Source organism: Canis lupus, chromosome 20 (assembly GCF_003254725.2).
Source record: "Canis lupus dingo isolate Sandy chromosome 20, ASM325472v2, whole genome shotgun sequence".
Classification (NCBI taxonomy): domain Eukaryota; kingdom Metazoa; phylum Chordata; class Mammalia; order Carnivora; family Canidae; genus Canis; species Canis lupus.
Window position 1 is genome coordinate 46163353 of NC_064262.1, and position 12598 is coordinate 46175950.

Sequence of the window (12598 nt, forward strand, 5' to 3'; positions counted from 1 at the left end):
TCCCGCCCGGGATGACCAACGCTCCCGGGTGACGTCACGCTCCCGCCCCGCCCCTTCTTCGCTACCCCCGAGGCCTCCCCAGCGAGCAGGGGCGCTCGTTCTTTCCTAAAGGGGCCTGGGCCTGCGGAGGGCGGGACCCTGCCTGCCTTGGCCTTCGATTGGACCAATCCTCGCCCGCGCGGCTTCAAGATTGGTCGGCTCTTGCCCTTCTCTCCGCCCCCTCCGGGACTTCCGCTTCCGGTTCTGACGGACGCTTCGGCCGTAACGATGATCGGGGACATCCTGCTGTTCGGGTAATTAGGGGGGCCAGAGGCTGGGGTAAGAAGGGTGAGAGGGACGAGGGGCGGTCCAGGTAACCTCATTCTCCCTTTGCAGGACGCTGCTGATGAACGCAGGGGCGGTGCTCAACTTTAAGCTGTGAGTAGGCCGCTTTGGATCGCGACTCCACCCAGGGGACCGTAGCCCCAGCCCCCCGCGAGCGTGAGCCCGCCCCGCGCTGCAGGCCACGCCCCAAGCCCCAGCCAGCCCTCTGGCCACGCCCCCAGCCTGGTCCTCCAGTGACCTTTTGCTTCGAGGTGACTTGAAAGCAAGGCTGCAGTTTCTCTGGGATCTCTCTTCCCGCATCCTGGAGAGCCTCTGGCCCTTCCCCTCTCTCCCCCCCACAATTTCTTTCTTTCTTTTTTTTTTTTTTTTTAAGATTTTATTTACTCATGAGAGACAGAGAGAGGGAGAGAGACACAGGCAGAGGGAGAAGCAGGCTCCACGCAGGGAGCCCGACACGGGACTCGATCCCCGGTCTCCAGGATCACGCCCTGGACTGAAGGCAGCGCTAAACCGCTGAGCCACCCGGGCTGCCCTCCCCCCCAATTTCTTAGCCCTATTCTGTACCCGCGGACCAACCTCTCGACCCTGGTGGCTGCAGCCCTGTGATTGATGGGTAGTTGATGGCCCAGAAAGGGGCATTGAACCACCCGAGGTCACAGAGCAAGTCAGCTGCAGGGCTAGAGCTGCAATTGAGTGTCTGAGGCCTTCAGGGCTAGGGGACTGAGTGGACTTTATGTCCCACCGAAAGTGGACACTGTCTGTTCCTCTTTGTAGGAAAAAGAAGGACACGCAGGGCTTTGGGGAGGAGTCAAGGGAGCCCAGCACAGGTAAGGCCTCCTTTCTGGACTCTGACATTGGTCCATTGGAGAGAGGACAATTTTTTCTCACCAAGCCCTACCTTAGTTTTCTTTTCAATTGTGTCTGTGTGTATGTGTGTGCGTTTGTGAGAGGGAGAGAGAGCGAGATGGGCCTAATGATGTGCTGTTCCTTCTGTTCACTTCTATCACCCTCTTCTTTCTCCTATCAGAGCTCCCTGGGTAGCTCCTCTAACTTCTTGCAGTTATAATTTTCTTTTACGCATGCTATCATCTGCAGTTATGATTTTCCTTTACGTATGCTATATTTGCCCCTCACACTTGATCTTGCTTGCTTTGGCCCATTCCTGTGTCCTTGAGGTGCCTATCCTCCAGCATGAATGAATGAATGAGCAGGTACCTGTTCTTTCAGAGTGCTGCAGACCTGTTCTTTTTAAATTAGGTGCCAACATTAGCTTCCAGATAAATCAGATGTCATGTAAGGATTCAGATGTCTGATTTATCAAGAAAAATCTGAACATCCTAACAGCTCAGGGTTCAAGCAACTTCTTGGCACCCTTGGATCAAGTTGAGAAAAACAGGACCCCAGTGAGGCAGGGTCTGTGGCCTCTACTTCCTCCCAGCCCCAACCCCCTCATCTTTATATCATCTTACCTGTCCTGGAGGCCCTGAAATTTACACTTTCTGACGAATTTATTCATGTAACTGAAACCTAGTGGGACCTGCACATGACTCTTGTGTCCATGCATTTATTCATTCACCAAGCATTTACTGAATACTTGCCACGTGCTGGCCACTGTGCTGGATGCTGGGGACACGGCAGGGAATAAGACAGAAATTCCTGCCTTGTGGGTTGTACTACTCTGGGGTGGGACATGCAGTTCCTAAACAAGGAACCAATGGTGATGGAGGTGATGTTAGGTGAGCATAGTGTTGGGATTGCTGCTCCAGCTGCGGTGTGTGGAGGGAAGTCCCCTGAGGGGGGTGGCATTGCAGCCATGGGTGCCATGATGGAGTGTTTCATGAATGCGATAGGAACACAAAGGCGCAGTGAATTTGATGACGATCTGACCACTCCCTTTCATTGGGTGCCTAGTTGGTGGTGGCTGCCTTGCCAGGTGCTTCCTGTGGGTGTGTCACTCCACCTCTATCCCTTTTAGATAGGAAACTGAGGTTCAGGGTTGTGGCTTGACTTGCTTGTGACCATGTAGGAAATCAGTGACTGTGTCGTGCTTCAACCTGGGTTTTTCTGCCCCCAGAGGTGGTCTTCTCAATCACTAGTCCATCCATCCATTCATTCTTTGGTTCATGTGTTTCATTCAGCAGCTGTATATATTGGTTGCCCATTGTGTGGAAGGTATTGTACCAACTCCTGGGGTGGTGGTCTAGAGATCTAAATTGGAGCTGGGGTGGGTGGGAGAGTAGAAGGACTTGATGGTGGTGAGAATGTCAGTGATCAGGATGGTCACAACAGTGACTTCTCTCTGATCAGGGGCTCTCTGCATGTTCCTTCCAGCCAGTCCTCTGTGCTTGCTGCTGCCACTGTGGAGGATGTGCCTCTCCCTGTGCCTGGCTCACCCCTGATATCGTAGTGGCTACATTTGTTGAGAGCCGTCTGTGTGCTAGGCACCGTGCTTCCTAGTGACTTGTCACCTCCATTTACACAGGAGGAGGCTGGTGTATGTATAGGCTAAGGACTGAGCAAGGTCACCTGTGTGGGAGGGCAGGAAACTCCTGCCGGTGTTTAAGGTTGGAGCTTATGCGCTTCGTCGAAGTTTTCTGACCCTTGCTCCCCGACATAGGCTAGGTTGGAATGCCCCCTCCCCCACCATTGTATGCTCCCATGGCACCTGGTATAGTGAATAGTCAGGTGTGTGATTTCTTGTTTAGCATTTTTCCTGCGTGTGATCTTCTTAGGGCAAGGATACCTATCTTTTTCCTTTGTTCCTCCCTGTGTCCCCTGAGGTTGGCTATTGCCCAGAACAAGTGGCCTTCAATTAGCATCTGTTGATGGCAGGAGAGCCTGTTTTTGTGATGCTGGGCCCAGAGAAGGGCCTCGCAGGCAGTGCCTCTCAGACATCCTGGGGATGGACCTGTGTTTGACATTTGCAGTTTGGGCTGGGCTGCATGTGGCTATCCCAGTGGGTTGAATAATACCGGGCTCGTCTAAACTGTTTGCTCATCGTGTATTGGATGGTGCTGCGGTGCCAGGTGGCTGTGTAAATTTCTGAGCTCCTGCCTGGTATTCTGTGCTTACTGGGCAGCCCTGGTCTAGAGATGACACTTTGGTTGGCACCCTTGTGGATTACCCCACCTGGACCCATTTATTTCATTCTGGAGGATTAGAGAGGGAGGATGATTGACTTAAAACCCTGGAGGAAGGTTCTGGAACCCATGCCTCTAGAATCTTAACGTACTAAACTGCTTCCCCTTGGAATGGGTTCTGTTCTGTGGCATTGGGGGAACTAGTGTAAGTCATCATCAAAGCAGAACTCCGCTTTTACTTGCCTGAATTAGTATGCTTTTTCAGTGCCAACACCAAAAACCCAGCCCAAAGTGGTTAAAGAAAATTGAAACCTCCAAGGGTAGAACTGTTTTCAGGCACCACCCAGACTGAGGCCTTAAATCAGCTCTCCTGCATGACCCTCTCCAGCTCTCTCTTTCCTTCTGGGTTGATTTTACTATCAGTCTGGCTTGTGTTGACAAAAGATGACCCTAGAGCAGAGCTTGGCACAATTTTTCTTTTCTTTTCTTTTCTTTTCTTTTCTTTTCTTTCCTTTTCTTTTCTTTTCTTTTCTAAGATTTTATTTATTTATGACAGAGAGAGAGACAGAGAGAGAGAGAGGCAGAGAGAGAAGCAGGCTCCATGCAGGGAGCCCGACGCGGAACTCGATCCTGGGTCTCCAGGATCACGCCCTGGCTAAGGCGGCGCTAAACTGCTGAGCCACCTGGGCTGCCCTGGGCACAATTTTCTGTTAAGGTCTCAGATCGTAAACATTTTAGGCTTTGTGGGTCACACATTCTTGGTGCAGCATGTCAACTCTGTTCCTTGAAAGCAGTCATGCGAAAGAGAGGCATACCTTGTTTTATTGTGTTTGCTTCTTTTTTCAAGAAAATATTTTATTTATTTATTCATGAGAGAGACAGACAGAGACATAGGCAGAGGGAGAAGCAGGCCTCCTGCAAGGAGCCCAATGTGGGACTCGATCCTGGATCCCAGGATCACGCCCTGAACCAAAGGCAGATGCTCAACCGCTGAGCCACCCAGGTGCCCCTTATTGTGTTTCTTTATCATGTTTTGCAGATACTGTAGTTTTACAAACTGAAGGTTTGTGGCCACCCTGTGAGCAGGTCTGTTGGCACAATTTTTCCAATAGCATTTGCCCACTTCGTGTGCCCATTTGTCACATTTTGGTAATTCTTGCAATTTTTTCAAACTTTTTCATTATCACTGTATGTGTTATGGTAATCTGTGATCAGTGATAATCTGTGATCAGTGATTATGACTTGCTGAAAGCTCAGATGACGGTTAGCATTTGTTAGCGGTATTTTTGTAATTAATGTATCTACGTTATTTTTTAGACATGATGCTACCACACATTTCATGGACTATAGTGTAGTGTAAACATAACCTTTAGATGCACTGGGAAACAAGAAAATTCATTTGACTTGCTTTATTGCAATGTTCTGGAACTGAACCCACAGTATCTCTGAGGTATACCTGTATAAAAATAAGCAGGCATAGATGTATTTTGATAAAGCTTTATTAGTAGACACTGAAATATGAATTTCATGTAATTTCTGTGTCTCACAAGATACTGTGTTGGTTTTCTTTTTAACCTTTAAAAAGTGTTAAAAACGTTCTTAGCTAATGGGCCATACAGAAGTAGGTGGTAAGGGCAGGCTTTGGCTCACAGGCCATTGTTTGCCAACCTCTGCCCTAAAAGACTGGGCTTACATCTTCCTGGCCAAAAAGGGTGATAGAAAGCAAGTTCCTCTTTCCCAGTAGTTGAGACAAAAGTCCTAGGATTGACTCTTATTGGGCAGACATGCCCCTCCCTGAGCCATTCAGAGGCTGGGGGCTCTCAGGGTCTGGTTAGTGGCAGCTCCTGTCCAAAGGGCCAAGGTTTGGGGAGCAGAGGTGACCCACAGGAAAAGCTATGCTGCCCCCAGAATGTGGGTCAATGGGATCGGGGCAGGCAGACACTGCAGAAACACACTGCAGCCGTCTCAGCAGAAATGTCAGCAGGGCTTGTAAAAACGCGTTCTGACTTTCCAGGTGACAACATCCGGGAGTTCTTACTGAGCCTCAGATACTTCCGAATCTTCATCGCCCTGTGGAATGTCTTCATGATGTTCTGCATGATCGTGTAAGTCCAGCCTGCCTGTCCCCTTTGTGTCCCAACCCTCCGTGTTGTTCTCCAAGGTGACCCACTACCTGGTTGTTCTCTGGCCTCTCTGTCTTCATTTTGGAGTCACACTTTCTGCTTTCAAAATAAGAACTCTCCGAGCTAGAGAGGGGAGCAGGGTCTGCAAAGGTTAAACTGTGTCACTGTGGTCTAGGCTGGAGCTTTGATTGGAACACGGTGTTCTCTGAGTCCTGGCTGTTCCTGGCACCTAGCAGAGGCTGCCAAGAGATGCCTTCCCTTGAGCCCATGGCCCTGTCCACCTCTTGCCAGCTCTGCTGTGTTTAGCCTATACTTGGTATCTGCCAAGGTGGAAAATGTGGCTTAATGGCCACTGTGCTGCTGGGTCCTGCTTCTACCCTGTCAGTAGCCAGCAGAAGTGTATTTATTCAGACTTTTTTTTATCTGTTTTCATGCCCATTTTCCATTTCCTCATTAGGCTTAAAAAAATCGAATTGGATTGGTTTTCCTTCCACAGTCAGAGCCTTAATTTTAATGCTGCTGATAATGAATTGTGAGACACAGTAGTGTTAAGCAGACTCAGGGGAAAAACAGTAGGAGAATCTGGCAATCACTTGGGCTAATCATGCTGGGCTGGTTCCATTCTTGTCCTAAAGAGGAAGAGAATGAAAAGTCAGCTCTCCCGAGTAATTGAGATTCTGAATTTGGGGTTGCTGGGTGATCCTTGTGCCAGCCCAGTGGCTGTTTGAGATGATTCCTGGACTTGGGAGATTTTTTTTTTTAAAGATTTCATTTATTTATTCATGAGAGACCCACAGAGAGGGACAGAGACATAGGCAGAGGGAGAAGCAGGCTCCATGCAGGGAGCTTGATGTGGGACTCGATCCCTGGACCCGGGATCACACCCTGAGCTTAAGGCAGATAGAGGCTCAATCACTTAGCCACCCAGGTGTCCCAGGACTTAGGGGTTTCACTGGGCTACGGAAAGTGTTTTAGAGCCCAGAATGAGGACCGTGATATATGCCCAGAGAAGCCCTTTTCGGGAGCTCATATGAGGCCTGCCCGGGTACAAAGAGGGCTTGTGAAGAAATCAGGGAATTTGCACACGATAGGGAGTATCATTAGGATTCACAGGAAGTAGGACAGTGTCAGGTGGTGCTCTTCCAGCTTTGGTCTTTCCAGGTTCCCACTTGTGCTTTCCTCCCTTCATTTATTTACAACTATTCAGCGTGGGCTGTGCCTTGGGCTTATAGCTGAGACCAAGATAGGCATAGTTCCTGCCATCAGTGAATGCACAGTATAATAGATGGGACAGGAACAGAAAAATAAATAGGGAAAAAATCACTAATGAGGTGAATGGGAGGTTCTCAGTTTAGGAGATGGTCAGAAAGAGGCTCACAGAGAAGTGCTATTTAAATAGAAACCTGGGCAGCCCGGGTGGCTCAGTGGTTTAGCGCTGCCTTCAGCCCAGGCCGTGATCCTGGGGACCCGGGATTGAGTCCCACGTCAGGCTCCCTGCACGGAGCCTCTTTCTCCCTCTGCCTGTCTCTGCCTCTCTCTCTGTCTCTCATGAGTAAATAAATAAAATCTTTCAATCAATTAATCAATCAAAACCTAAAGAACATGTAAAAGCCTTGCCATTTGCAGAGCCGGAGAGACATGATAGCATGTGCAGAGGTCCTGGGGGCAGAGAAGAACACTGTGTTTTCATCATTCTTTTATGTCCATCAGCTTCATCATCCTCTCGCCCAGCTAGCTCCCTTTACTGTTCATTTGCTGGCCTGTGACCAAGATGGTCACCTTAGGCTCTGTGACCTCCTGGCTCAGCCCAAGGCTATCTTTGTCTGTAGCCCGGTGTCCTGATTTTGCTTCCTGGGAGCAGAGCCTGATTGACCTAGCTAGGTGTGACTCAGGTCCAGTTAGATTGGGGTTATCCTGATTCCAGCATAATCACTTAGGTCAAGTCAGCAAACCACAGCCCATGGGCCATATCTAGTCTGCTTCCTGTTTTCATGAATGAAGTTTTATTGTCATACAGCCACACCTATTTCTGTGACTGCTTGTGCACTACAGCAGAGGGGTTTGAAGCCATGTGACAGAAACTGCTAGGCCTACAAAGCCCAAATTCTTCATCCTGTGGGTTTTTGCCGACCCCTGACCTAGGCCATCTCTTTCAGTAGGGGCCACAAGTGAGGGAAGATCCTCTTCAGAAAAAGGTCTGTCAGGGAGGCAGTGAGTAGCTTTCCCAGGATATTAGAAAACTGGAAATCACTGGGGGCACTTGGGTGGCTCAGCAGTTGAGCGCCTGCCTTCAGCCCAGGGCGTGATCCTGGAGTCCTGGGATCCAGTCCTGCATCAGGCTCCCTGCATGGAGCCTGCTTCTCCTTCTGCCTATGTCTCTGTCTCTCTCTCTCTGTCTCTCTCTCTTTCTGTGTCTCTCATGAATAAATAAATCTTTAAAAAAAAAAACAAAACTGGAAATCACCTAAATGTCCAAGAACGCGGGAAGAGTCAGGTAACTCAAAAGGATGCCCATCCAAGCAGCTGTCACGGCACTATCACTGTTGATGTGCTGAAAGTTCTGTCTACATGGGGGGCAATGTTTTGCAGGTAAAGAAGGCTGCCTGTCACTTATATGCACACTCTGGCCTCAGTTGTGATTTGCATATAGCAAACATTGAGTACATGCCTGAAGTCTGTGGAGAAAACCCTTCCAGCCAGGGAGTTGGAAGCATCTACTCCAGGCTGTCCACAGAGATGACTGTGCTCAGATTGGAGAAGAGATTAACAGGGCCTGAGAGGATGGTTCGCGGTTCCCTGCCCCCACTTTTATATTGTTTGAGCTGAGCTACTTTGGAAATTTTTAAAAGTCCTGAAAAACATGAAATTTGGAGAGAAACGTGCCTGAGTGTTTAGGAACTAAGAGTATTGATATCTGCAACTTAAGTATGAAATGCATCAAAAATAAGGTAGATAAATGAATAGGTACGCTGTAAAGCAGAATTATTTTTTATTTATTTATTTGAGAGAATGAGAGCATGGGCTGGAGGAGGAGTAGAGGGAGAAGCAGACTCCCCGCTGAGCAGGGAGCTTGACATGGGACTCGATCCCAGCACCCAGAAATCATGACCCAAGCCAAAGGCAGATATTTAACTGACTGAGCCACCCAGGCACCCCAAGCAAAGTTTTTTTTTGTTGCTGTTTTTTAATTCAAGAGAGAGGACCCCAAGCCAACTCCCTGCTGAGCCTGGAGCTTGACGTGCGGCTCCATCTTATGACTCCGAGGTCATGGCCTGAGCCGAAATCAAGTCAGAGGCTCAACTAACTAACCACCCAGGTGCCCCAGTAAAGCAGTATTGATTGTAGAATTGAGGTGGTATATATGCGAGTGTTCACTGAACTATTCTTTTAACTCTTCCATATGTTAAAATCTTCATGATAAAATGCTGGGTGGGAAGACAGGGAGAAAAATGAGCGTGTCAAACCATGGAGAATGATTAATAAGTAAAAAGTGGAAGTCAGTCTTTACAGTTCAGAGTTTTGTAGTATATTCATGGGGTTTTGAAACCCCTGGCATAATCCAGTTCTAGACATTTTCATCACCCCAAAGGGAAACCTCAGACCCATTAAGCAGTAACTGCCCATTCTTCCCTCCAGTTCCTGGTAATCAGTTAATCTACTTTCTGTCCTTTTGGATTTGCTAGTTCTGGGTATTTCATGTAAATGGAATCGTAACGATATATGGTCCCTTTTGTGTCTGGCTTCTCTCATGCAGTGTGATGTCTTAAAGGTTCCAGCGTGTTGTAGCGTGTGTCAGCACTGCATTCCTTTCTGTGGCTGAAGAATAGTCCATTGTGTGTCTGTGCCACAGCTTGTTTATCCTCTCATCAGTTGATGGATATCTGGGATGTTTCCATTTTTTTGGCTGTTTATGAGCATTGCTGATACAAATACTTGTGTACAAGTTGTAGTGCAAACTTAAGGTTTCAGTTTTCTTTGCTCTATACCCAGGAGTGAAATTGCTGGGTCATATGGTAACTCTGTATTTGTCCTTTTGAGGTTCTGCCAGAGTAGTTTTTAAAAGTAGCTGCAGCAATTTGCCTTCCCACCAGTAGTGTATGATGGTTCCAATTTCCCCCACATCCTTGCCAACGCTTGTTATTGTCATTATTTTTTTTTAAGGATTTTATTTATTTATTCATGAGAGACAGAGAGGCAGAGACACAGGCAGAGGGAGAAGCAGGCTCCATGCAGGGAACCCGATGTGGGACTCAATCCAGGGACCCCAGGATCACGCCCTGGGCTGAAGGCAGGCACTAAACCGCTGAGCCATCCAGGGATCCCCTATTGTCATTATTTTTGATTAGAGCCATCCTAGTGGATGTGAAGGTTGATTAGCATTTCCCCAATGGTTAATGACATCAAGCCTCTCTTCATGTGTTTATATTGGTCATTTCTATATCTTCTTTGGAAAAATGTCATATAAGTCCTTTGTCCATTTTTAAATTGGGTTATAACTGAGTTATAAGGTTTTTTTTTTTTATAGTCTAGAAACCAGTTCCTTACCAGATACATGATTTGCAAGTATTTTCTCCCATTCTCTGGGTTGTCTTTTTTACTTTCTTGATGGTATCCTTTGAAGTGCAAAAATACTTAATTTTGATAAATTCTAATCTATTTCTGTAGTTTCATCGTTTGTGCTTTTTGTGTTGTAGCTAAAAATCGTTGCCCAAACCAAGGTCATGAAGATATAGGACTAAGTTTTGTTTTAAGAGTTTTATTATTTTGGGATCCCTGGGTGGCTCAGTGGTTGAGCCTTCAACTCAGGTCGTGATCCTGGGGTCAGGGGATCGAGTCCCACATCAGCCTCCCTACATGTAGCCTGCTTCTCCCTCTGCCTATGTCTCTGCCTCTCTCTCTCTCTCTCTGTGTCTCTTGAATAAATAAATAAAATCTTAAAAAAAAAGTTTTATACTTTTAATTTTACTCGTTAGGTCTACAATATACTTTGAGGTAATTTTTACATATGGTGTGAGGTAGGGATCCAACTTCATTCTTTTGATGTGGTGATCCTGTACCATCTGTTGTTCTTTTTTCAAAAGGCCTTTTTATCTTGGAAAGAGTTTAGATTTAAAGAAATGTTTCAAAGATATATATATATATATCTTTATATAGGAACTCTGTTATCTTCACACACACACCCCTCTCCAGGCCTTTCCTATTCAGATTTTCTTCACTGAATAGAGTTAACTGTAATCACCTGTTTACTCAAAAATACCTTTTTTTTTTTTCAATTTATGAAAGTCATCACTGACTTACATTAATAAAGAATGGGCTAAAATAAAATGTTATAGATTCTGATGAAGGAGATACTTTCTTAAGTAGCTTTTTTCTTTTTAAAACGTACCATGTTGGGATGCCTGGGTGGCTCAGTCAGTTCAGCACTGACACTTAATATCAGCGCAGGTCTTGATCTCAGGGTTGTGAGTTCAAGCCCTGTGTTGGTCTCCATGCTGGGTGTGGAGCCTAGTCAAAATAAAATAAAATATACTTTTTGGTAGTGTTAAGTATATTCCTGTTGTGTAACAGAAAATTTACTTATAAAATCAATAAACAATATAAAATAATCTTAAAAATAGTGACATAAAATATTTTCTGAAAGTGTTTTCCTAGCTAGAGCTTTCCATCCTTTCCATCCTCATGGCCATTTCTGCCCTCTGACTTTTCCAGGCTGTTTGGCTCCTGAGCCCCAGATACACACCTTCCTGGGAACCAGGAACCAGGAACCACCTTCCCAGATGCCGAGTCTCCCTTCTTCCGTTCCTGACGACTTCAAGAATGGTTTTGACCGGAAAACCAGCGACCTTCCCAGAAAGCCCAAGTTCTTGGTGGGTGGAAAAAATGTTTGCCAAGCTGCACACGGCTTCCCAGCCACGTCATTGTTTTCTTTTCAAAGATATTTTCACTTTGGTCTCTGCGTTGAAATGCTGTCTACTTAAGGAGTTTTAGGAGGGCTTATGGAAGGGGATATGATAACATTGCATTCCCCACAGACAAAAGAACGTGTCTTGATTGTTTTTTTAGATTGAAATTCCTCTTCTACCAGCCTTCTACGAGAAACTCATTTCTAGATGTTTCTTGCTTTATTTTTAATAACCATCCTTTTTGGTTCCAGTTATACAGATTTTTCAAAATAATTTTTATCCAGGGATCTGAAACAGAAAGGTTGGCTTTTAAGATTGATGCAGCCTCTTTATTGGACTATGTTTAGGAATAACAAGCGGGTTCATTGTTTCTGGGCCTATGTCCAGATTCCTTTCCTGTCTCAATGGGCTCTGCTTGGCCACTGAGTGTCACTGAGGTCATCCCCAGGACTTTAAGGGTAAAGTATTACTGATTCCCATGGAAGAGAGGTACAGAACAGTTGGCAGGCACAGATGTGGGTTTTAGGAGAAACTTTGCCCTGCCTTAAAGCCCTTCTGTTAAAGTAACTCTTGGGGCCACTAATTGTATAGTTTCTGGAATGAGAGTGACATACGTGGTAATACTGGGACCCAGTTCTGAAAGCTTGAAACTTGGGGTCTTCTTTTCAAATGAGTGATTTCATGATTGAAGAGCAGTGAGCCTCATTCGAGGAAATACAGCATTTTGGACAGAAGCTTCTTTGAAAGGCAGGTCCTTTAGCGCCAAAATGAAATGCCGGTGGTCGACATCCAGACCCTACAGTGTTTCATTTGTTTGTTGTGGTTTTTGAAATCCTGATTTGTAGGTAAACCTGGTGGGAGGAAGAAGTAAATCTACGGACTTTCAGAACTCAGCATTGAAAATAAAACTCATTTCTAAAAAGGATCTTTTGTTTATACATTTTTTTTTTTTAAACCAAGAAGTTAGTTGACTTCCAACTGGAGTTGTTTTGAATTACCCTCTGGGAAACGCTGAGGAATCATTTTGGAGGCTGTCAAAAAAGTGAGAAAAGAGGCACTGTTAGATTTCCCCCTTTTGGATTTTCCTTAAAAAATGTCAGGCCAGAATTGGGCAAATGTGCTTTTGACCTGGCTACTTTTAGAAGTATTGAAAGAGCCAATGAGAACA

General features: G+C 46.1%; 1 protein-coding gene across 2 annotated transcripts; it reads left to right on the plus strand.

The window, feature by feature from the left end:
• Window positions 1-65: 65 nt before the first annotated feature.
• Window positions 66-12355, plus strand: SMIM7 (small integral membrane protein 7). Of its 2 annotated transcripts, XM_025457921.3 has the most exons (5): window positions 66-293; window positions 376-417; window positions 1099-1151; window positions 5419-5509; window positions 11237-12355. In XM_025457921.3, the coding sequence occupies exons 1-5, from the start codon at window positions 268-270 to the stop codon at window positions 11250-11252; spliced, it is 228 nt and encodes a 75-aa protein (XP_025313706.1). In that variant the 5' UTR covers window positions 66-267; the 3' UTR covers window positions 11253-12355. The 2 variants fall into 2 exon arrangements, with proteins under 2 accessions (XP_025313706.1, XP_025313705.1); XM_025457920.3 differs by lacking the exon at window positions 5419-5509 and having other exon boundaries at window positions 142-293.
• Window positions 12356-12598: the final 243 nt, after the last annotated feature.

What these genes read in the sequence shown, in the direction of transcription:
- SMIM7 (XM_025457920.3), top strand. Translation starts at nt 268, where the DNA reads ATGATCGGGGACATCCTGCTGTTCGG. An exon ending in GGGGACATCCTGCTGTTCGG is followed by an intron (nt 294 to 375) that starts GTAATTAGGGGG and finishes CTCCCTTTGCAG; the next exon opens with GACGCTGCTGATGAACGCAG. An exon ending in GCGGTGCTCAACTTTAAGCT is followed by an intron (nt 418 to 1,098) that starts GTGAGTAGGCCG and finishes TCCTCTTTGTAG; the next exon opens with GAAAAAGAAGGACACGCAGG.